Here is a 22,964-nt window from a genome sequence, read left to right on the forward strand (position 1 = left end):
CAGGACAGCTGATAAAGCTGTTTTCCACAAAATTCTTCACGTTCCAGTTCCCAGGTGGCAGCTCCAGGGGCTGAGTCAGCCAGTGACCAGGCACAGCCTGCCCTACCCCTCTCCCCTTGCCCTCTGTGCCCACTCCTTGGCTTTTTTTTTTTGCACAGGACAAAGCCCCAGCTGCGTGTGGCAATTTTACACCATTGCTTTCAGCAAGCTGATCACATTCCTCCAACCCACTGCCTTGGCACAGTGGCAGCAGCCTGTTAGCCTAATTCCAGTAAGGATTTAAAAACCACAAACACCCCTTGTTTTTGACCACAACTGTAGGTTTAGTATGCCAGAAGTTACTGTTGAGATGTGTTATTTCCAAAAGACTATTGCAAGATCTTAGTCATAAGAAGGTTGGACAGACTTGACAAAAGCCAGCAGAGCCCAGCCCCTCCTTTGCTTTCCTCTCCAGGTGCTCCTGGCAGGTACACGTGGGCACAAGGGCTCGCTGGCAGATCCAAGAGGGCCCCAAGGAAACACCTTCCTCACGCTGTGCTGGATGCCAGGGCACAGGGAGCTGCTTGCAAGTGAATAGTCAGACTCTTAAATTGGTAACCTTCCCCATGTGCTGTGTTTCCCAATGCCCCCAGTCCAGGTGGGAGCCCCTCTGGCCCTGCTCAGGCCCTGCTCTGGCTGCAGGTGCTGCACAGCAGGCTGGTGTTGGCCAGGGTGAAGGGTTTGCCCATCAGCAGCGTCTCACACTCCAGGCAGGCAAAGTGCTTGTGGTGCCAGGCCAGCCCTTCCACCTGCTGGTAGTCCTCCGAGAAGATGATCTATGGGACAGACAGACAGACAGACAGACAGACAACTGCTCATTTCCACCACCCCACCAAGCTGGAGCATGGCAGGATCAGGGAGAGCCACCCCACAGCTCCCACCAAGCCCATCAGCCGTGGAGCTCAGGAACGGGTACACAGAATAATCTCAGGATGGTCTGGGCTGGAAGGGACCTGTGAAGGTCAGCTTGTCCCGCTCTCCTGCCTGGGGCAGGGACACCTTCCACTAATCCAGGCTGGTCACCTTGTCCCACCCTCCTGCCCAGGGTGGGGACACCTGCCCCTTGGTCAGCTTGTCCCACCCTCCTGCCCAGGATGGGGACACCTGCCCCTTGGTCAGCTTGTCCCACCCCCCTGCCCGGGACAGGGACACCTTCCCCTGGCCCAGGCTGCTCAGAAGCCCTGGCTGAGCCTGGCACTGGCAGGAGCAGAGGGCCACCGGTGGCTCCCACCCAGCACAGGGGATCCCAGAGGCTCGGGTCACTTTGTGCCCTGGCACAGGTGATCCCAGGGGCTCTGGTCGTTCCCCACCAGGAGATCCCAGCTCCCCCGGCCCAGGGCTCCATCCCAGTGCGTACCTCGTCGCAGCCGGCGCAGCGGGGCCGCAGGCTCTCGCAGTAGTGGCGCCCGCACCAGGCGGCCCCGCTCCTCCAGAAGTAGATGAGGTCCACGAGGGGCTCGGCGCAGCGGCAGCACACGAAGCAGGCGGGGTGCCACAGGCGGGAGTAGCCGGCGCGCTCGGCGTACACCACGGGGCAGTCCCCGGGCACGGGCTGCTGGCACGCCTCGCAGCGCTGCGTGGAGGGACGGAGGTCAGCGTGGGCAGGGGGATGCACACACTGCTGGGCAGCTCATTCCGAGCGACTTTGGGACCCTTCCAAACCAATACCCCCAACAAAATACAAAGGTTCTCCAAGAAGCTAAGAATTCCCATGGTGCAGCACATCAGAGATGTAAATTTGAAAAGAGATCAGGAACTTTGGTCTTTTCCCACTGTTTTCTGTCTGTGCCTAACTCAGCTGTCACTCCACAGATTTCAGCAAGTGTTTTCTATTTCTAACAGGCCAAAGAGCCAGAATTAGATGTGATTAATCTCAAGATTAATGGCATCCATGCACATTACACACCAGACCAAGTAGGTCTGCTCTTTATCTGTGCCTGCAGAGCAGTCCTGTGATTAGTGAAGAGCCAGCCTTAAAGCTCCACTCGGAGGCTGGCAGGATGTTGCTCCAGCTCCCACTGAAGCTGGGAGCAGCCTGTGTGTCACAGGGGCTGTGGTTACACTGCTGTGCCCCACCAGAGCCCTGGCACAGCAGTGTCCCCTCCAGGTGGCACAGGGGCAGGGACTGGCAATGGCCCTGTGGTCAGATGACAAGTAAAAACACCCCAATTGAAGTCAACAGCTTCTAACAGGTATAATGACAGAACCACAGAATGGTTTGGGTTGGGTTCTCCCAGGCTCTGCACCCATCACACCAGACCCAGGCCTTTGCCCCATGCCCCCAACACCTCCCTGAGGCCCCAGATTTGGGGTCAGCCCAGAGCCAGACCCCACAGCTGCCTCTGCCCTGCCAGCCCCAAGGGCCACAGCCCCAGCAGCCAGCCCTGCTATCTTGCAGGATCTAAAGCAAGAACAAACACTGCAGCTTCCAGCCCTGAGCTCAAGTTTCTTGCCAGCAAGAACTGTTAAAAAAACAACTTATTTTGCTGTTTCTCTCTATGGAAATTATTCACAGGGAAAATCTATTCACAAGGCTTTTCCCAAGCATTGTATAACTTCCACATCCTGCTATTTACACACTACAAAGAGGTGATCCTTCAAGTTTGAGGTGGGATTACAGCTTGGTGCTCCTACATCTCCATCATGCAGGCAGAGGAGTGAACACTTTATTAGCTGAGGTGTTGGCCAAGAAAGTGTCCTGTTCTCTTGGCTTTCCCACCCTGCTCATGCCCAGCTCCTGCTCTGCAGTGCCAGCTCCCAGAGAAGGAGCCCCCACACACCACCAGCACTCTGAGCACTCCCTGCATTGCTGGCCTCAGGCTTTTGGGAACAGTGATTAATTTGGATCAATTGCCTCAGGATTGGATTTGATTCCAGGGCAGGAATCAAACCTTTAATACCAGAGGAGTTCCCAGTTGTGGGGGTCAGGATTCTGAGCTCTGTGAGAGCACCCATCCCGTGGGACAGACTTGCAGCAGGGATGTGGAGGCACATGGGGTCAGTGTCCCCAGTCCTCCCCGGCTCTGCCATGCCTGGGCTGCACAGCCTGGCTGTCCCAGAGGATCTGCCACTGCTCTGAAAGCTGCTCCATTTTTCAGCTGGTGCCTTGAGAGAAATGATGCTTCAAACTAAGGAGAATAACATCACAGTTATGTATTTATTTATTTGAAAGGACAAACTCGCAGTTTAAGTAAACCTTCATTGCTAGGATGACTTATTGATGTGTTTAAAGGAAACCTTCCTTTTTTGGCTATTTTTTATCTTAAAATTCAGTGTTTTGTTGCAATAGTGAAAATCCTTACCGTGCCACTGGATTCAAAGTCAGCAGTATGCTAAGAGACCATGGCAGAGGGGAGACATTACCCAATATGGACTGTAAATGAAAACTGCTCTTTCATGTACAACCTCAGTGCAGGAATGGCAGGAAGGAATCTCCTCTTAAAACCACTTGGACACCATTTGCTTTTTCAGCTTTAAATCCTCTGCTGCAAGTCACCCTCACAAGGACCAGGACAAGGTATTTCCACTCACCATATTTTATAAGCATCTGCTCAGCAGCACTCCAGACAGCGCTGGGGGATATAAATCTAAAAGGGTGTTGAGGAATCTCAGCCATTTCTCTGTGGAAATGTATTTGTGTGCCCAGGGAACCAGGGCAGCTGTTTCCATTTCCCCAGAGTGATTACAGCCCTGGGAACATCATCTCCATGTTCACAGCTCTGCTAACTGGACAGAGCCCTCACCTCCTGCCATCTGAGGTCTTATGGGGTAAGAAGCCTACTTGGAAATACTGACTTGCATCACAGAATGGGGAAGGTTGGAAAAGACCTCCAAGATCATCAAGTTCAGCTTTCAACTGAAACACTGCCCATATCATCCAGACATGTGTCATGCCCAACATTTCAACCTGCCAAGGACCCAGAGCTGAAACCAGCTCCCACAGTGAGATTTCCCTGACCCTGGTGGCCCAGCAAGGCCTTTGCTGCAGAGAAAGGAGATGAAGAAGAGGAGAATGCCCCTCATCAGCCTTGCCAATGGACCCTTGTGCTCAGCAGGGCTCGCTGGAGCAGAGGAGCCCTCCAGGCCCTCACAGTGCTGCTCCAAAGCATCGTGATGAGACCGAGCCTGCAGCAGGCATGGGGAATGCCCTGGGAGCAGGATGGGGACAAGGCACAGATCACCCTGCCTGCTGTGAGGTTTTGCCCCTGGAGTGGAGACCAAACCTATTACCAGTGGCTCCCTGAGCCTGGAGCAGCCCCAGAGCTCCCATCCCATTATCCCATCCCACCCCATCCCGTCCCATCCCTCACTCACGTAGTGCCCGGCCGTGCTCTCCAGGGCCCCGTTGGGTGACTCGGGGGCTGTGCTGGGCTCGATGCCCTTCTCCTGGGCCTTCTCCTCCTCCTTCTTCCCGCCGCCCTGGCCCGGCAGCGCCACCTCCCCGACGCCCAGGGCCTCGGCCTTGTACCTCGTCACGAAGTCGTGCATGAGCTGCTGCTCGCCCTCGGCCAGGCCGCGGCACTGCGCCGGGTCCTGGTCGTGCAGCGGGAGCTGCCGTGCCAGCCGCCGCCGCCGCTGCCAGGCGCCTTCCGTGCCCGCCACGGGCTGCAGCTCCTTGGGCACCAGCTCCATGTACTGCATGGCCTGCAGGGGACACAGGGGCCTTGTACTGCATGGGACACACAGCGCTGCATGGCCTGCAGGGGACACACAGACTGTGTACTGCATGGGACACACAGCGCTGCATGGCCTGCAGGAGACACAGGGGCCTTGTACTGCATGGGACACACAGCACTGCATGTACTACAGCGGACACACAGCACTGCATGGCCTGCAGGGGACACACAGACTGTGTACTGCATGGGACACACAGCGCTGCATGGCCTGCAGGGGACACAGGGGCTTTGTACTGCATGGGACACACAGCACTGCATGTACTACAGCGGACACACAGTGCTGCATGGCCTGCAGGGGACACAGTACTGCCTGGCCTGCAGGGGACACACAGCACTGCATGGCCTGCAGGGGACACAGAGCCATGCACTGCATGGGACACACAGTACTGAAATCATCACAACAAGGAAAAATGCAGCTGGCAGTGAGTCTGTGACACTGACCAGTTCCACCTGACTGCTGGTTTCACAGCAGAGGGAAGGGTTTGGTCACCGATGCCCCGTGACACAGAAAGGAAATAAAGGAAATGCCCACAAAGTGCCCCAAATGAAGGCTCTGATTTAACAGGACCTCAGCAGCAGATAAACGCCTCTCAGTCTGAGGCTGGTTGGTGCCCGTGGCCCACGGCGGCTGCACAGTTAACTGATCCTGGCCCAAGCAGGGGAAGGGAGTTTCCCACTCCGGCATTTTCCTATTGTAGTGTGAAGAGGGACAGGGCAGCCAGTTGGCTCCCTGCCATTCCCTGCTAGACCAGCATCCAGCTGCATTAGATTTCCTTCTTACTGGGTCAGCACTTGAGAACTCCAGCTTAAAGAACTTAGCAAAGAGATTTAACTGTTTGTGGCACACAGGCTGGTTCAGGCTGGACTTTTCAGCACAGAAATTCTTGCCCAGCACTGAACTCTTCAGCACGTCAGGAAAAGCTTCCAAGTGCCTTCCAGCTTGGCTCCTCTGAGGCAGAGAGCAGTGCTATGGGCGGAATTCCTGACAGGAAATGTGCAACAGCAGCAGATAATGATTCCATGGAAGCAGGGCTTCTTCCCCCCTCTTGGGGTGCAAGTTAAATCACTGCACACTGGGATATCAGACATCAGCATGGTACATCGTGCCCCTGTGCAAGGCAGGGCTGACGTCCAGTTTCCTGGGAAGGCTGCTGCCCTGTGGGACAAGGTGGAGTTTGGGAAGAGCTGCTTGGAGAGCTGTGGGATGCTGGGCAGTGACCTGGTGCACAAATGGCTTTCACAGACGCGAGGAATCCTAAGAGGAATGAGGAGAAAGAGACAAGGACTCCCTGACTGCTCCTCCCAGGCTCTGCCCCACAAGTGGACAGGAAACAACTGAACTGATGCTGTGAGAGCAGGACCACCAGCACAGCAGAGCTCCAGCAGAGCAGCAACGTGGGGAGAAACCTCAATCCACTGATGTGCCGGGACTAATGAACATTTACACCAGAGCAAGGGGCCAGCACAGGCACCTGGAGCCTCCTGGTCTGCCCCACCTCCAGGAACTCCATTCCCAACACAAAGTGTTTGTGCTCAGAATGAGGAAAGCAAAGCCTCAAGGCTTTTCTAAAGGCTTACTTAAAGCCTGCTCAGGGGCAGGTTGCAGTATCTGCCCAGACAGGCAGTGAGATTTCAAGGGAATGCTTGAAGTTATAATTGCAGATGTCAAAAAAAATGTGTCCAGAGAAAAGATTGGGGGAAAAAGTCCAAAAAGTCCAACCTGACACCAAAAACTGCCATGAAGTATAAGAAGAAGTTGCTACCTCTGCTGCTATCACTTATTGTTATGGCCAGTGCTTCACTATGCTGCCTGAGTGCAGGTAATTTGGAGGAAGAGCATTTTAGTTTTCACTGCTCACCACTGGATCTTGGGGCTATTTTATGATATGTTCTTTTCCCTGTCTCCAAGGACCTAAGTATCTGGTTCATGACTTCTGCAGGCACGGCTTAACAAGAATGCTCTGAACTTCCTCCTATTATTGACCATCCACTTCAGCAAAACAAGGTGAAAAGGCGTCCCAGGTTTGCAGCCTGCCTTGAGGAGGAAAGCCCTGGAGCCAGGCAGTTGTGCACTAACAGCCTTCTGGCCCAAGAACCTTTGAAACCATCCCCAGAATGGCTGACATCCAACACCTCTGCCCAAAGCTTGTCAAGCTGATCTGCCAGCCAGAATTTATCAAGGTTGTCTCCAAAGCTCCTGCTCCTTGTTTACTTGAACCAAGAGATATTCCAGCCTGTCCTGGCACCATAAAGAGACCAAAAACTTTCATAAAGTTTTTAAACCTCCACCATCAGGAGTGTGGGACTGGGCTGGGGGGAAGGGAAGGGAAGGGAAGGGAAGGGAAGGGAAGGGAAGGGAAGGGAAGGGAAGGGAAGGGAAGGGAAGGGAAGGGAAGGGAAGGGAAGGGAAGGGAAGGGAAGGGAAGGGAAGGGAAGGGAAGGGAAGGGAAGGGAAGGGCCTTGATGAAGCATCCCCAGCACACAGCTCAGCCCCAACCCAGCCTGTCCAAGCCCTCAGGACAACTGGCTTTAAGCCAAATTAACCAGTCTGGCTGTAGGGGCTGCAGCTGGACTTTCACACCTATATCCCAAATTCTTCTTTTAAAAGATCTCTGGTTGCATTTTCAGCAGCTTTTTTTGTTGATTGGTATCAATAGCTTGCAGCTATTTGTTTCATTTGAGGAGCAGAAGCTCTTCACTGCTCACTCCTAACAATGGCACCCAGAAGATTTTACACCACAGCACAGTGAAAAGCCAGCTAAAGGCTTTCCCACAAGAAATGCTCTGCTGGCTCCCACTTCCCCATGCTGAAAACCACTTCCACCCCTTCCCACACAGCTGGTCCAGATGGAAACCAGGCATGGCAGGGAGGTGGAGCTGGGCTAGGGGCTTGGTTTTGAATCCAGCCCTCGGAAGGGGACCACACTCCCTATCTCACCTTTTTACACTGAGCTCTCTTTATAACACTGTTTTTATTTGGACCAGATTATGCTTAAACTGTAAGGAAGAAATGCCCAGCTCCAGGGCTGAGATGAGAGTGGTGCTGCAGGGAGCAGCAGTGGGCAGAGCTGCAGGCAGGAGCTCTCAGGCACTGAGCTCAGCTCTCACCAGGCTCACACCCGGGCACGGGGAGCCCTCCCACCCCTGCTCCTGGGGCAGGAAGCTCCTCAAGGCTGCTGGAACAGGCTGGGCTGCTGTTCTTCATCAGAGGGACTGTGAGGGACCCCGGGAATGGGCCTGCGAGCCCACTCCCCAGGCAAGGACTCCTCCAGCAGCACAGGGATGCTCTCTGAGAGCAGGAGAGGAGGAGCCCTGGGGCACAACCACCCAGCTGCCCACCAGCCCCACTCCTGCTCCTCTGCGTGCCCAGCCCAGACACCCCCAGAAGGCCTGGAGGAGTCATTCTTACATCCAGCCTGGGGCTTTGGAGCAGGCATGGGCTGCACAGGGCAGCAGGGATGGGATCTCTCCCCAGCCATGCTTTTACTGCAGATGGGCTTTACCAAAAGACTAAGAGCTTTCTAGTTGTAAAATCCATTAAGGCTTCTCCTAGAAATGTAAACAAACCCATAAACCCCAAAGGCATTCCATCCCCCTCTCCCACCTGCTCTGCTTACTGACAGTGCTCCAAACACGAGTGCTCTGCACCCTCTGCTCCCCGAGGCACACACGGGTTCCTGTTTCCCCCCAGTACCCCATTGCAGGGCACAGCTCTGCTCCCAGCCCCCGGGTGCCCTTACCAGCTTCTGGGTGAGGCCGGGGGGAGCCCACTCGTAAGTGATGGTGTCGAAGGTGGGGTCCTTGCCCGAGATGTTGGGGTTGGTGACGATCATGCGGTTCCTCTTGTAGACGCGGGCGCCGTCGCCGCCCTTGAGCCGGGCCGTGAGCGAGGCGTGCCGGGAGCCCGCGAGCAGCCTGCCCACCTTGCGGTCATCGTCCAGCTCCGAGCTCGGCCCGTGCTCCTCCTGGCTGCACTTGCACGACTTGCAGATCTTCCTGGGAGAGCCCGAGAGAGCGCCCAGGGTGAGCTGGGCATGGGCTGCCAGCCTCTGCCCAGGGGCACACACTGCCTGGGCTCGTGGCACGGACAAAAGGCTCAGGGGGGAATGGGATGGGTTGGGTTGGGTTGGGGGGACCTCAAAGCCCACCCAGTGCCACCCCTGCTATGGCAGGGACCCCTCCCACTGTCCCAGGTGCTCCAGCCCCAGTGTCCAACCTGGCCTTGGGCACTGCCAGGGATCCAGCGCCTGCCCACCCTCCAGGGAACAATTCCTAATATCCCATCCATCCCTGCCCTCTGACAGTGTGTCCTGGCACATTCCCTGTGTCCTGGCAATGCAAAATCTGCTGTCTCCCACCCACAGGGAGCTGCTTCTTCCCCTGAACTCTGGAAACCCCTTCAAGCATCATGAGATTGGAGATAATTCTCCTCACCAGATTCCAACAGACCAGCACCAGCCTTGCCTATTATGAATCTTTACATGCCATTAAAAAAGGGACTGCTGGAAGGAACTGATGCTTAATTGACTGTAATTTGAATGATAATGGGTATAAATCACACAGACAAGTGTCTAAGGACACTGGTGGCCAGCACTGCCATCAAACACTAATAGCAAAAAGGGCAAAGTAACTCTGACACAACCCCGAGGATTTCAGCAGGATCGTGGAGTAAGAATGAGTCCAGCCAGCCTTTAATGGAGTCAATAAAAAAAATGGCTGTACTTCCACCAAATGAGTGCTTTAAAGTTTGGATTTCACACAGCTGAGGTATCACAAGCGGAGCTGAAGGCATCCCAGGCATTCCAGCTGCAGCAGCACAGCTGGACCACTGCCTCCCTGCCCCACCACCACGGGCCCAGCATGCTGGGGGGCTCCCCAGAGCACAGGGGAGCCCAGTGTTTGTGAGGCAGCTCAGAGGGCAATAATTCTCTTTTAATGAGCGACATCTGGATGTCTGCATTCCGTTTCACAGCCCCTTTGCTGTCCTGCAGGAGCAGGGAGCAGCCCCTGCCCCGAGCTGGGCACTGTCCTGGTGTGCTGCTGCTATCAGGGGCTATCTACCCGAATCTGTGGTTTTAAGAGGAAAAACTGGGAATGAAGCATCATTTCAAGGTGTTGTGTCAGCAGCAGCCCCATTTCAGGCAGGATCAGGCAGGACCAACGTTACCTCCAGGAGTGCGGCTCGAAGCCCGTGCACAGCCCCCGGCAGCGCAGGCAGGGCGCGCCTCTTCCCACCTGCGGCTGGCTCCCCGACATCTGCAAAACAGCAGCACACAGCTGGAGCACACACAGCTGGAGCGGCACACACACAGCTGGAGCAGCGCAGGCAGGGCACACCTCTTCCCACCTGCGGCTGGCTCCCCGACATCTGCAAAACAGCAGCACACAGCTGGAGCGGCACACACACAGCTGCAGCAGCACACACACAGCTGCAGCAGCACACACAGCTGGAGCAGCGCACACACAGCTGCAGCAGCACACACACAGCTGGAGCAGCACACACAGCTGGAGCGGCACACACACAGCTGCAGCAGCGCACACACAGCTGCAGCAGCGCACACACAGCTGCAGCAGCACACACACAGCTGGAGCAGCGCACACAGCTGCAGCACACACACAGCTGGAGCAGCACACACACAGCTGCAGCAGCACACACAGCTGGAGCAGCACACAGCTGGAGCAGCGCACACACAGCTGCAGCACACACAGCTGGAGCGGCACACACACAGCTGCAGCAGCGCACACACAGCTGCAGCAGCGCACACACAGCTGCAGCACACACACAGCTGGAGCAGCACACACACAGCTGGAGCAGCACACACAGCTGGAGCAGCACACAGCTGCAGCAGCACACAGCTGGCAGGGCTCTGTCCCTAGGGCTCCCTGGGACAGCACTGACAGGGCACACTGCCCTGCAGACAGCCATCCCCTCAGCCAGCCCTTGAGTCCCATGAAACCCCAGATCCCCCAACACCATCTGACCACGTCCACACAACCCTGCAAAGTTTATCTAAGGGTGCTGGGTGAAGGGTTTCCCTTCAAAGTGAGGGAAGGTGGAGGGGCTGGCACCTCAAACCCAGGGAACATGCCCACACACTGGGCAACCACCTTCACCCCATCCTCAGAGACCTCAGGTGCCATTCTGATCCAGTTTACAGAGTTCATGTACTGCAATGGATCTGTGCAGGGCAGAAGGTCAGGCAGGACACATGGAGGTGCACTGCCATAACCTGGTGTTGAACTTGCTTTACTGCAGCTTGGACCTCCTTGGTGTGTCTCCAAGGGTATTTTGGGAATGTGGGAGGTTTCCATGCCTCTGGCACTGGACTTTAGGGGTGGTTTCCATAGTGAACAGGAAATACAGTGGGGAGATGCTCTGGGGAGCAGAGGGGGTGCTGGAGTGACAAGGGGGGCTGTGGCTGTGCTGCACTTTTTGCTGCTCACTGAAAACAGGCAAAAGTCACCCATCCTTGGGTGATCACTGCTGCAGAGACATCCTAACAACCTCCCAACAGGACGAAGACGAGCAAAAACCCACACCAGGAGCCATAACATTGGAGAACAAACCTATTTCCTGCCTGCCCCGTGGATTTATCAAACACGGCTTTTTGAGCGTGAGGAACGCAGCAGGATACTGCAGGAGACAAAAACAAAGTGCTGCGGGAGGCACCAGGGCAAGGTGACACCAGCAGACGCTGAATTTATCTCAGCCTGGATGTTTACACAGAAGCTGTCAGGCTCCTGCCTGAAAGACACGCTTGTTCCCTGGAAAAACGAGCTGAGGGGAAGCAGGGACGGTGCCAAGCCCAGCAGGAGCAGTGCAGCACCAGGGGAGTGTGAGCCCAGCTCAGCAGCTCCGAGCCCCTGCAGCCAGGGATCAGAGCCCATGGGTTCCCCCAGCACCCCCAGCCCCTGCCTGCAGGGATCAGCCCCCAGCACCCCCAGCACCCCCAGCCCCTGCCTGCAGGGATCAGCCCCCATGGGTTCCCCCAGCTCCCCCAGCCCCTGCCTGCAGGGATCAGCCCCCACGGGCTCCCCCAGCACCCCCAGCCCCTGCCTGCAGGGATCAGAGCCCATGGGTTCCCCCAGCACCCCCATCCCCTGCCTGCAGGGATCAGAGCCCATGGGCTCCCCCAGCACCCCCATCCCTCCCCTGCCTGCAGGGATCAGAGCCCATGGGTTCCCCCAGCTCCCCCAGCCCCTGCAGCCAGGGATCAGAGCCCATGGGCTCCCCCAGCACACCCAGCACACCCAGCCCCTGCCTGCAGGGATCAGAGCCCATGGGTTCCCCCAGCACCCCCATCCCTCCCCTGCAGCCAGGGATCAGCCCCCAGCACCCCCAGCCCCAGGAGGGACAGCCACCTGTCAGGGCTGGGCAAGTTCTGACCACTGTGCCCACCACAGATTGCCCTTCCCATCAGGGTTGTGGCACACGCAGGGCCCGCAGCTCCCAGCCTTTCTGGGGCCAGTGATCAGGTTTTGTGAAAGGTCTTTATCTCCCTCGAGGCAGGAGCTTGTTCTAGGACCTGACTCTTCAGTTGTGCACACACACTGGGAGCTGTCAGACTCTCAGAATATCTGCCCTGGGAGGGACCCACAGGGATCCTCCTCCAGCTGGCCCAGCAGAGGCTCAGCAGAGCAGGATGAGGCTGTGGAGGTGCCCAGAGTGGTACCTGCCCATGGCTGCAGTCCCTGCACTCTCCGCCTTGCCACAGTCCTGCAGTCTTTAAATTAAATGCACTATTTAAATCACCCTTTGGCACCTCACAAGAGGCTAATTTCAAAGGGAGGGACCAAGAGCAGGGAAAGGACTGAGGCAAAGAGCAGCTGCTGCTCCCCAGCAGGGACCCACGGGGTCCTTGGGCTGACCCAGGCTCTGAATCTTGCTCAGGGGCAAACCCAGCGATGATGCTGCAGCTCCTCTTCCTCCTGTGCCAGCTGTGCAGGACAGACAGACACAGGATTCCCACAGACCATTCCCAGCCCTGCCCCAGGTACCACGAACTGCTGGGGTTTAGCTGGCTCCGATCTTAGTGAGTCAAACAGGAGCTGAGCATCAGCAAGGCACTGCAAGTGGTGGTTTATCTAAAATACAAACATCTGGATTAAATAAACTCCTTTGGGAAAGGCTCATTCACTCAAGGGGAAGGGCACAGGGAGAAGCGTGCTCAGCAGCACAGGCAGCTCCCCGGACAAGCTGGCACGGGGCAGTGCTAGGGCAGGAACTCACAGCCCCAGGGGTGCCCAGCAAGCTCAGACACTGGGGCCAGCAGCTCTGGAGGCTCTGACAGGCCAGGCAGGCTCTGTCTGGAGGACAGTGCTCTCCTCACTCCTCCAGAAGGGAGAGCTGAGCCACTCTCACTCCCGTCCCTGTGCAGGGCCAGACACAACAGGCGCCAGTGCCCGGGCACTGCACGTCCTGCCCAGGCACTGAGCTGCTCCTCACGCTCTGCTGCAGCTCCTCACATCGGCATAAAAGGAGATTTCTGTGCAAAAATTATGCAAGACACTGCAAAAACCCCAAAGCCGGTGAGATAATGTGAAACAAATGCTCTGTCCCAGGCTCCACCTATGCCCAAGCCCATCCGAGAAGCGCAGCTGAACTTTGGCATCACCTTAACAAAAAAGGTTTGGAGACATTTGTAATGCTTTAAAAAAGTGCCAAAACCCCAGAACCAGGCCTGTGTCAACAAACTGGCTGAAGAAAAGCAAATCCTGCTCACCAGGACCAGATAGACGCTCCTTGCAAGATTTCTGTTTCGGCTTTCTGTGCCTCACAGCATTCTTGCTGCTAGAAGACAGAAAGCAAGTCAGGGCAGAGGAAATTCTTGGGTAGTGAAATGATAGGAAATCGAGGCTGTTCTACCCACAGAAACATTGCTGAGCAGTGTCAGGAGCACACCAGTCATGCCATGGGTTGCTGCTACACCAGCCAAAGGCACGGCCATCAGTCGCTGAGCAGCTGGAAATGGAGAGCCTGGAGGGACAAGTGACAAGGAAAGAACCCAAACACAGCCCCAGCTTGCTCCAGAGCTTGAGGACTCCTCTGGAAAGGAGCACTGAGCTTCCCTGGCAGGTCTGGTGACATGGAGCCCTGGCCAGGAGCTCTGAGCAGGTCAGGTTGCAGCTGCACAGCCTGCTCTGTTTGCTGCTCAGCTGAGACCCCACAGGGGTCTGGTTCTGTCACCTTCTGGCCAGCCCAGCCCACCCCAGCCAAGGACCCTTTGCCAAAGGCTCTGCTGAAACCACTTTGACAGATTAGGTTTGCTGGGTTTGGAGCCAGGGACTGTCCCCAGGGGCAGCAGAACCTGTGGAGCACAGACCTGAAATCACGTTCAGAGTTTCAGCAAGCTTGGCCAGCGTGGTGGTTAGTCCAGGACCATGGAGGATCCAGCACACCTCTAGAACACCCCAGCACACACCCCCAGCCCAGCACACCCCCAGGGGCAGCAGGGGACACACAGGACTCGGCTCTCTCTGCGTGCTGTGCCCGGTGCCAGCAGAGCACGAGTGGCACCAGGGCAGATCCTGGCAGTGCCAAGGGTGTCCCATGGCAGTCCCCCATCCTGGCACTGCTGCCTGAGCCACCCACGTCCCTCTAGCCCCCAAAGGGCTTTGGGGACACAGTGCCACAGCCACAGGCCCAGGAGGGGCTGGCAAAGGAGGCCCTGCTGCTTCCACAGAGGCTTCTGGATCCCAAAAGCATTTATTGCACAACACCCTATTTGGAGACCGAAATGGTGCTGGAGACACGTAACCACCTCAAGTATGTTTTCCCCTCCTTTTTAGGGAGGGAAGAGGAAAAGCTGGTTTCCAAAAAGTTACTCCAAGTTCACAACAGCCCTTCAGAGCTGAGGTCCTCGTTTCACCTCTCCCCACAGCCCGTGCTCCCCAGTGGCCAGGCAGGCTCCATCCAACCCTTCCTGCAGCACCAGACACCCTGCCCTCGATCCCAGCATGGCAGGAGAGAGCTCCAGGGAGGCTGAGAGACCTCCAGAGCCCTTTGGGGGTTCCTCCAGCTGCAGTGAGTTTTGGAGATTTACAGCTAACTCTGAACCAGACCCATGAACAAAGGAACAGGGAAAGCCACACAATATTCACATGGGTGGGACCAGTCTGCTCAGCACAATTGCTGAGGGATGGGATGGAGAGCAGATCATTTGTTGTCATGATTTGACTATAATAGAGCTAAGCTTGCATAATAACAGTGGGCTAGCTCAAAATTCCATAAGGACTTGGGGCCAGCTCAAACTTCCTTAAGGACTTGGGGCTGGCTCAAACTTCCTGATGGATTTGGGGCTGGCTCAGACTTCCTGATGGATTTGGGGCCAGCTCAAACTTCCTGCTGGATTTCCAGTAACTGGAGGGTGCAGGGGTTTACATCCAAGGGAATGCCGCATGCTCCAGCTCACATGTTGGCCATTCGGCTGAACTCTTCCCTTGCTGCTGATGACCAGCAAACAGAAGGGTTTGGGTTGCACGGGACCTTAAGCTCTCACCTTCCATGACTGCACCCAGCGCCTGGTGAGGGCCAGCTCAGAACCAGCTCCCAGTGCTGGCACAGAGCAGCCCAAACGTCCCCTGAGCTCCTGCAGAGGCAGCTCGGGTGGGACACTGGGGGCTGCCCTGGGTCTCAGGAGAGGCTCCTTGACTGCAAGGGGAATAACTCTGAGCAAGACAAGCAGCTGCCCCCAGACGTGCATTAACCAATGAACACATTCACCACTGCAGCTCTGAGAACAGCAAAGGGATGTTTTGATTTATTTTCTTCTCATTTTCATAGAAAACATCCATTGTAATCATGACCTGCAAGCAATTTGTTTCCCTGCCAGATTCCAAGCAAGCGTTATCCCAATTACCACAGTCACAGGAAAAAAGTTCCCTTACAAAAGGCTGTCCTTCATCCCAAATTCTCTCTATTGGATTTATTTCAGGCATCAGTGAATGGGTTGATATCATCTGGAATACTGGAAGCACTTATTGTATTAAACTCTGCAGAGTAAGAAGTTTGCTGCCTTTCATTTTAGCAACATAAAGAGCAGGTAAAGGCACTGATAATGAAGGAAACTATTTCAATGGAGCTGCCAGATCCCAGCCCACAGGATGACAGAGCTCCAACAACCAGGCCTCTGCAAACAGCTCCCTCTTCCAAGAGCACATAGCTGGCAGCATTCCTTTCTTCACTAACAATGTGTGAATTAATGATAAGAGAAGGGCAAATGCTGAAAAATCAGATTTTTTCACAAAGCCAGACAGTGCTTCAGATACTTGGACTTAATTATAAACCCAAAGCAAGATGTGAGGAAGTGTCTGGAACGGGAAGAGCCCCCCAAAGCTGATGAACCAGCAGATGTGCTGAGTCCCAGAGCACCCAGGTAAGGCTCTCAGGGTGGTCTGCAGGGACCTGCCCAGGCCAGCTGGGTGCTCCCCATCTCCCACCTGGGGAGAAGGTTCTGGATGCCACTGGGAATGGGGAGCCCTCAGGACACTGACAGGAGCTGCTTCCACCAAACCATATAACAACTGACCCAGGGCTGAATACCCTCTCAGCAGCAGGAGAAGGATCTTTGGTGGAGGGAACAGGAGGAAGCTGAAGGTGGCACGAGGGCAGGGCCCCCTCCCCTGTGCCCACCCTTCCTGCACTGCAGCCGCTCTGCAGCAGCCCCGAGCCTCACAGTCTCACACAGGCTGGACACGAAGTGAGGAGGTCTGGAGGGCTCCAGAAGGAGCACACAAACAGAATCTTGTGGCTGCTGATGCCCTGAAGCCACGGCAGGAGCTGAGGGCCTGTGCCACCCCAAACACTGGCAGCCATCAGGATGCTCTGGGGAGAATTCACCCTCCCGTGCCCACCTGGTGTAACCAAGCCATGGGGTGGGTGCTGGGGGTAGGTGAGATGGTATCAGGCTGGTGCCAGCACTAGGGAACCCCAGCTCTCCAAAACTGCAAGTAGCTGCCAGGACACACTCCCCTTTCTCTGAGCCCCATCTCCAAATGGAACAGTAGCTCCAAGATGGGACATCTGAGCACTGCCTTTCCTGCATGGCTGAAATACAGTATTTCCTCCTTTAAAAAAGGAGAAAATCCCCAGCCTAAGCAAATACTCCAGACACTGCCTCTCTGCAGGACCAGAGGGATTTTGTAATTTGTAAATTGCATTTCATTGGACTCTGCTTAGCTCTGGCTCCAAGTCCCAAAATAAGGTCTTTAACCCCTGTGCTGCTTTATGATTCTCTGTCTATAAATACTTGCCCAGAGCAGGTTTCTCCATTAAGATCCACATCTGCACACACCTGCAGAGGGCTCTTCAAGCACCCAGGGTTTGCTGATCAAGAGGGAGCTCCTGCCTCTCCCTGAGGCACCAAGCCCCCCAGAGCATACCCTGGAGCCCATTTAGCCCTGCCACAGCAGCCCTGCTCCGTGTCCTGCAGGATGCTTCGGGTGTTTGCCAGTCCCACGTGGAGAACCCAAGGAAGAAAAAGTTAAAATTTGTATTAACTGAGTAAACTTTACCTTGGCTCAGACGGGTGCTTTTAGCTTGGTGGGTTATTTTGTTCTGACAAGAGGGACAGAGTTTAGTGAGAACAGTACACAAGCCCAGGGGCTGCCTGGCCAGCTGGGCCCGCTCCAGCCCTCACGCCGTGCCAGCCATCGCCTTCTCCCTGCTCTGAGCTCTAACTCTCCACTACAATTTAATCTAAACAAGCCCCGTGCCAAACAGAACGCTGTCCCACTCATGCTGCTTTAATTTCCTCAGAAAGAATCCCAGAATACTCTAGGCAAGACATCAACAATAATTAAACCCAACAGTGATTGAAAATCAAATTTTCGGGGCCTCGCGACAAGCTCTAATGAGTACCAGACTTGCCTTCCCCGACTTGCTCAGACTGGCTGTGTCACACTGCCAAGCTAAATTAAAACTTGACAGTATTCCACACCATGCCCAGAAAAAGTGCCCGCCTTAGGATTCAGGAAATGAAACAGCCGTCTGCTGCAGAGACACCCATTAATGTAGGGACGTCGATTATGCAGACACTGATACAGCGTCTGCATTGTTCTCCTTCCTTGTTTTCATTATGTCATTTCATATCCCTCCTGAAGTACAAGCTAGCTGGCATGTCTGTTTTCCCCCTGCAGTGTCCAGGTGAGAAGGGACAGGCAGCAGAGCTGTGCAGAGCTGTGCAGAGCTGTGCAGAGCCTGGCATGCCCTGCCCACAGCGAGGGTCCCCAGCAGAATGCACCTTCACTGCCCGCGGTGCCACTGCCTCTGATTTAAGTGACATGAAGGTGACATCTTGTCCTTGGCCCTTCCCCAATGGGAGCTGAGCGTCCAGCTGCACATTTTGGGAAGTCTCTGATGCTTTCTGCATTCAGAAGCATTTTTGGGGTGCACTGTGAGCCCTCCCTGCTGCATCCCCTGCAGGTGATGCTTGAGAGGCTCCTGGGAGATGGCTCCAGTGCAGACACAGCTTCACCAGGGCTCATCCCACAGCAGGGACTTTCTCAGCCCTCCCTGCTGTCCAGACCCAGCCCTGCTCCTGCAGCCTGGGGCTGCTGGCAGAGCTGGGCCCCTCAGAGCGCCCTTGTCCAGACAAGGCAGGGATTGAGCTGCTGCCAGGGCCAGCCTGACCACAGCCCAGCAGCAGCCTGGAGAAAAGGCTCCATTTCCACTCCTGTGGGATCCATCCCCACTCAGCGCCTGGCACGAGCTTCCCGAGGGCTGCAGCTGGCACCCAAAGGTGCCCTCCCCACGGCAGCCAGGACCCGTGGACATGCTGAGGTGCCAGCAGCAGGGACCTGCTGGGAGAGGACATTGCTCTGAGCCTGGGGTGACACAGCAGCAGGGACCTGCTGGGAGAGGACATTGCTCTGAGCCTGGGGTGACACAGCAGCAGGTCCCTCCAGCAGGTCCCACCAAACCCTGACCACTCCTGCTGGGACAGGGCCACACCGGGGGTGCCTGCCCCTGCCAGCCAGCACTTACTGTCCCCAATAGGGCAGCACACAGGGAAGGAGGAATCCTGAGTGCCCCAGTCCCACCTCGAAGCATCGTGTATGTCACGAGAGCAGGGCAGGGGGTGCTGAGGAACCCAGCCCAGCATCTGTGGGTCACACAGACAGCAGCTCCTGCTGCCAAACACCAACCTGTGCCCGGCTACCCCTGCCACAGCAGCCAGCTCATGGTAACACCGGGCAAAGCTCATGGTAACACCGGGTAAGGCTCACACTGACACCGGGCAAGGCTCACGGTGACACCGGGCAAGGCTCACGGTGACACCGGGCAAGGCTCACGGTGACACCAGGCAAGGCTCACGGTGACACCAGGCAAGGCTCACGGTGACACTGGGTAAGGCTCACGGTAACACCGGGCAAGGCTCACGGTGACACTGGGTAAGGCTCACACTGACACCGGGCAAGGCTCACGGTAACACCGGGCAAGGCTCACGGTGACACCGGGCAAGGCTCACGGTGACACCGGGTAAGTAACACCGGGCAAGGCTCACGGTGACACCAGGCAAGGCTCACAGTAACACTGGGTAAGGCTCACACTAACACCGGGCAAGGCTCACGGTGACACCAGGCAAGGCTCACAGTAACACTGGGTAAGGCTCACACTAACACCGGGCAAGGCTCACGGTGACACCGGGCAAGTTTTCCTTGGGATCAGCAGCGGCTCAGCTCAAACCCAGCGGGACAGAAGGTGCTCCAGCTCAGGAACAGCCAGGCTGACCTGCCCAGCCTGACAGGCAGGGTGGCCCCACGGCCAGCACTGCCCAAATACCCCATGGCAGAGGGCAGCAACCCCCCCAGGGCAGGGTCTGGGGTGCCCCAGGGCACTGCCCGGGGAGATGGCATCACACGGGCTGACACGGGCTGCTGAACTCACCCCGAGCCACGCGGGGACAGAGGCGCAGAGAGGAAGGCGACGGGAGCGGCTGCTGCCATTGCACACTTGGCTCTGGCCCGGCAGCCAGAATCCCTCCCAGAGCCCAGCGCCAGGGCAGCGGGACACTGCGGGAGGAAGGGCCGGCGTCTCTCGGAGCCGACACCGCACAGGGTCTGCAAGGGGACAAGGCACTCCCTGCCTCCCTCCCTCCCTCCGTTCCCCAGAGCCCAGCCCAGCTGTGCCGCGCACGGGCTCGTTCACACCACGAACAGCTGCCCTGCCCGCAGACGCGTCGCTGCAGCGATTTTGGCACCGGAATGAGCGCCGGGCGGGCACAGAGCGCTCTGGGTGCCCCGAAGGGCAGGGAGGAGGGCAGAGCGGCGGGCTCCGTGCCCCGGCTCGCACTGCGAGGGCAGCACAGCCGGAGATGAGGGACACCGGGAATAACCCCGGGCTTCCTGAGCCGGGCGGTGCCCGCGGCGCGCCCGCTGTGCCCGGGCATCTTCGGGCGCGGGGATCGGTACCGCCGTGCCCCGGGACAGGGATCGGGATCATTGCCGGTGTGCCACGGGCTGTCCCGGGACAGGGATCGGGATCAGTCCCGGTGTGCCGGGACAGGGATCGGGATCGCTCCGGGGCTGTCCCGGGACAGGGATCGGGATCAGTCCCGGTGTGTCCCGGGACAGGGATCGGGATCGCTCCGGGGCTGTCCCGGGACAGGGATCGGAATGTTTCCCGGTGTCCCGGCACGGGGATCGGGATCATTCCCGGTGTGCCCCGGGCTGTCCCGGCACGGAGATCAGGATGGTTCCCGCTGTACCGGGGCTGTCCCGTCCCGGGAATGGCGATCATTCCCGCTGTCCCGGCACAGGGATGGGGATCATTGCCGCTGTCCCGGGGCTGTTCGCGGGCTGTCCCGGCACGGGGATCACGACCATTCCCGCTCTCCCGGCACAGCGATGGGGATCATTGCCGCTGTCCCGGGGCTGTCCCGGCACGGGGATCACGACCATTCCCGCTCTCCCGGCACAGCGATGGGGATCATTCCCGCTGTCCCGGGGCTGTCCCGGCACGGGGATCACGACCATTCCCGCTGTCCCGGCACAGCGATGGGGATCATTCCCGCTGTCCCGGGGCTGTCCCGGCACGGGGATCACGACCATTCCCGCTCTCCCGGCACAGGGATGGGGATCATTGCCGCTGTCCCGGGGCTGTCCCGGCACGGGGATCACGGCCATTCCCGCTCTCCCGGCACAGGGATGGGGATCATTCCCGCTGTCCCGGGGCTGTCCCGGCACGGGGATCACGGCCATTCCCGCTGTCCCGGCACAGGGATGGGGATCATTCCCGCTGTCCCGGGGCTGTCCCGGCACGGGGATCACGACCATTCCCGCTCTCCCGGCACAGGGATGGGGATCATTCCCGCTGTCCCGGGGCTGTCCCGGCACGGGGATCACGGCCATTCCCGCTGTCCCGGCACAGGGATGGGGATCATTCCCGCTGTCCCGGGGCTGTCCCGGCACGGGGATCACGGCCATTCCCGCTGTCCCCCGGTCCGTGCCCCTCACTCACCTCCGGCCGCTCCGCCGCTCCCGCGCCGCCGCCGCTCGCGCTGCCCGAGCGCCGCCTTTCATTGGCGGGCGCGGCGGCCACGCGCCGCTCTCAGCCAATCCGAGATCGCCCCGAAACTTTCCTGGCCAATGGCGAGCGGGGAAGCGCAGGGGGGCGTGGCCACGGCGGGAACAGAGGGACAGGGACAAGAATGGGGATAGGGAAAAGGGGACAGGGATGGGGACGGGGATGGGGAAAATGGCCTCAGAGAGGGCGTGGGGAGATGCGACACTGCAGAGGAATTGTTCCCTGTGAGGGTGGGCAGCCCTGGCACAGGGTGCCCAGAGCAGCTGTGGCTGCCCCTGGATCTCTGGCCGTGCCCAAGGCCAGGCTGGACGGGACTCAGAATAACCTGGGATAGTGGAAGGTGTCCCTGCCCACGCAGGGAGGATGGAACTGAGTAAAGCTCATCCTGTTCAATAATCAAATCTGAGATTCTGTGCTCGGGCAGCACAGTCCCTGGGGCTTAAAAAAGAGGGCAAGCAAGAATGGAATTGGTAAATGTTCCTGCCCCAAAGCAGCAGTGCCAGAAAGGGCTGTGGGCAGGGATGGGGCTGATGGTTTGGGGTACCCAAGCACTGGCAGTCCCTGGCTCTCCAGCCAAGCTGCCTGTTGTGGCTGGCCTGGGACTGTCCCTCTGTCCCCAGTCCCTCTGTCCCTCTGTCGTTCTGTCCCACCACACTCCCATCCCAGGCATGGCTGACACCGAGCACAGGGAAATGGATTTCCGAATCAGACAGGAATGTGCTGGGGCAGTTTATCACAGCAGACAGACACGGAATGTTTTTAGCAGAAGAAACTGTCCAAACCCACGTTTCTCTTGTTATTTCAATGTGTGTTGAGCACTGAATGACAATCTATTGCCTTTTGTATTTTGGGGGTTTTTTTTGCATGGATTGGTGAGGTCTTTACTGCTTTAGCAAACATTCCTGCCTGCTCCAGCAAACATTCCTGCCTGCCCCTGCTGAGGCTGGGAGGTGCAGCACAAAGCCCCTTTGTGCAGGTGAGGGAGGGAGGGAGGCTCCGCACACTCCTGCTCCCTGCCCTGCTCCCCATTCCCACTGATCCCGGCCATTCTCCCTTGCTCCTTGTGCCCGAGTCCAGGAAAACCTGAAACAACAGAGACCAGGGTGCACTGCCTGCTGTGAGCTGTGACCCAGGAGCACAACCCCAGCTCAGAGCTGGCTCCTTAGAGCTGCAATCCAAACAAAAATCCTGAACTCTCCTTGATTTAATTTCTCCCTCCTTTTTTCCTGAAGTTTCTCGCAGCATTCCTGCAGAGAAGGGGAACTGGGAACCCGACCTCCCAGGGCCATATGGAGCTGGAGATGCTTTTCCAGCAGAAAGGCCAAAGCTCCTGGGGCTGGCAGCCCCTCTTGACAGCAGGAATGTGCCCCTCAGTGAGTGTCTGAATAGTTTTAGAAGAGGCATTGGAACATCCTCAGAAAAATCTGGGTTAAAAAGCAATGGCAGAGGAGAAATTCTGGAGGGATGAAGTCCCTGCAGGGAGGGCGTTTGAAGCTGACCTTCCAGAGGCATCTGGGAGCGAGCACAGAGAACAAACAGCACAGGGATATTGTTTTTCAAGCTCCTGAAGGGCTTGGCAGCCCTGGGGAGGTTTGACATGGCAATGGGGTGACATTATCTGCCTTTCCCAGGGCATGCACACACGTGGGACATAGGAAAGAACTCACCCAGGGACTGCAGGGCGCCAGAGGCACGGGTGGCACGAGCAGGGGCACTGCCACGCT

General features: G+C 57.2%; 1 protein-coding gene across 2 annotated transcripts; it reads right to left on the reverse strand.

Moving 5' to 3' along the window:
* Positions 1 to 299: 299 nt before the first annotated feature.
* LMCD1 (LIM and cysteine rich domains 1) lies at positions 300 to 21,192 on the reverse strand. 2 transcript variants are annotated; one of them, XM_059480109.1, is made up of 6 exons: positions 21,175 to 21,192; positions 9,883 to 9,971; positions 8,456 to 8,711; positions 4,354 to 4,683; positions 1,397 to 1,612; positions 300 to 815 (listed from the first exon to the last, which is right to left on the reverse strand). In XM_059480109.1, exons 2-6 carry the CDS (start codon positions 9,969 to 9,971, stop codon positions 660 to 662), a joined length of 1,047 nt encoding a protein of 348 aa, XP_059336092.1. In that variant the 5' UTR covers positions 21,175 to 21,192; the 3' UTR covers positions 300 to 659. The 2 variants fall into 2 exon arrangements, with proteins under 2 accessions (XP_059336092.1, XP_059336093.1); XM_059480110.1 differs by lacking the exon at positions 21,175 to 21,192 and adding an exon at positions 13,439 to 13,482.
* Between the last annotated feature and the right edge of the window lie 1,772 nt (positions 21,193 to 22,964).

Source organism: Ammospiza nelsoni, chromosome 11, assembly GCF_027579445.1.
Source record: "Ammospiza nelsoni isolate bAmmNel1 chromosome 11, bAmmNel1.pri, whole genome shotgun sequence".
NCBI classification, from domain to species: Eukaryota; Metazoa; Chordata; class Aves; order Passeriformes; family Passerellidae; genus Ammospiza; species Ammospiza nelsoni.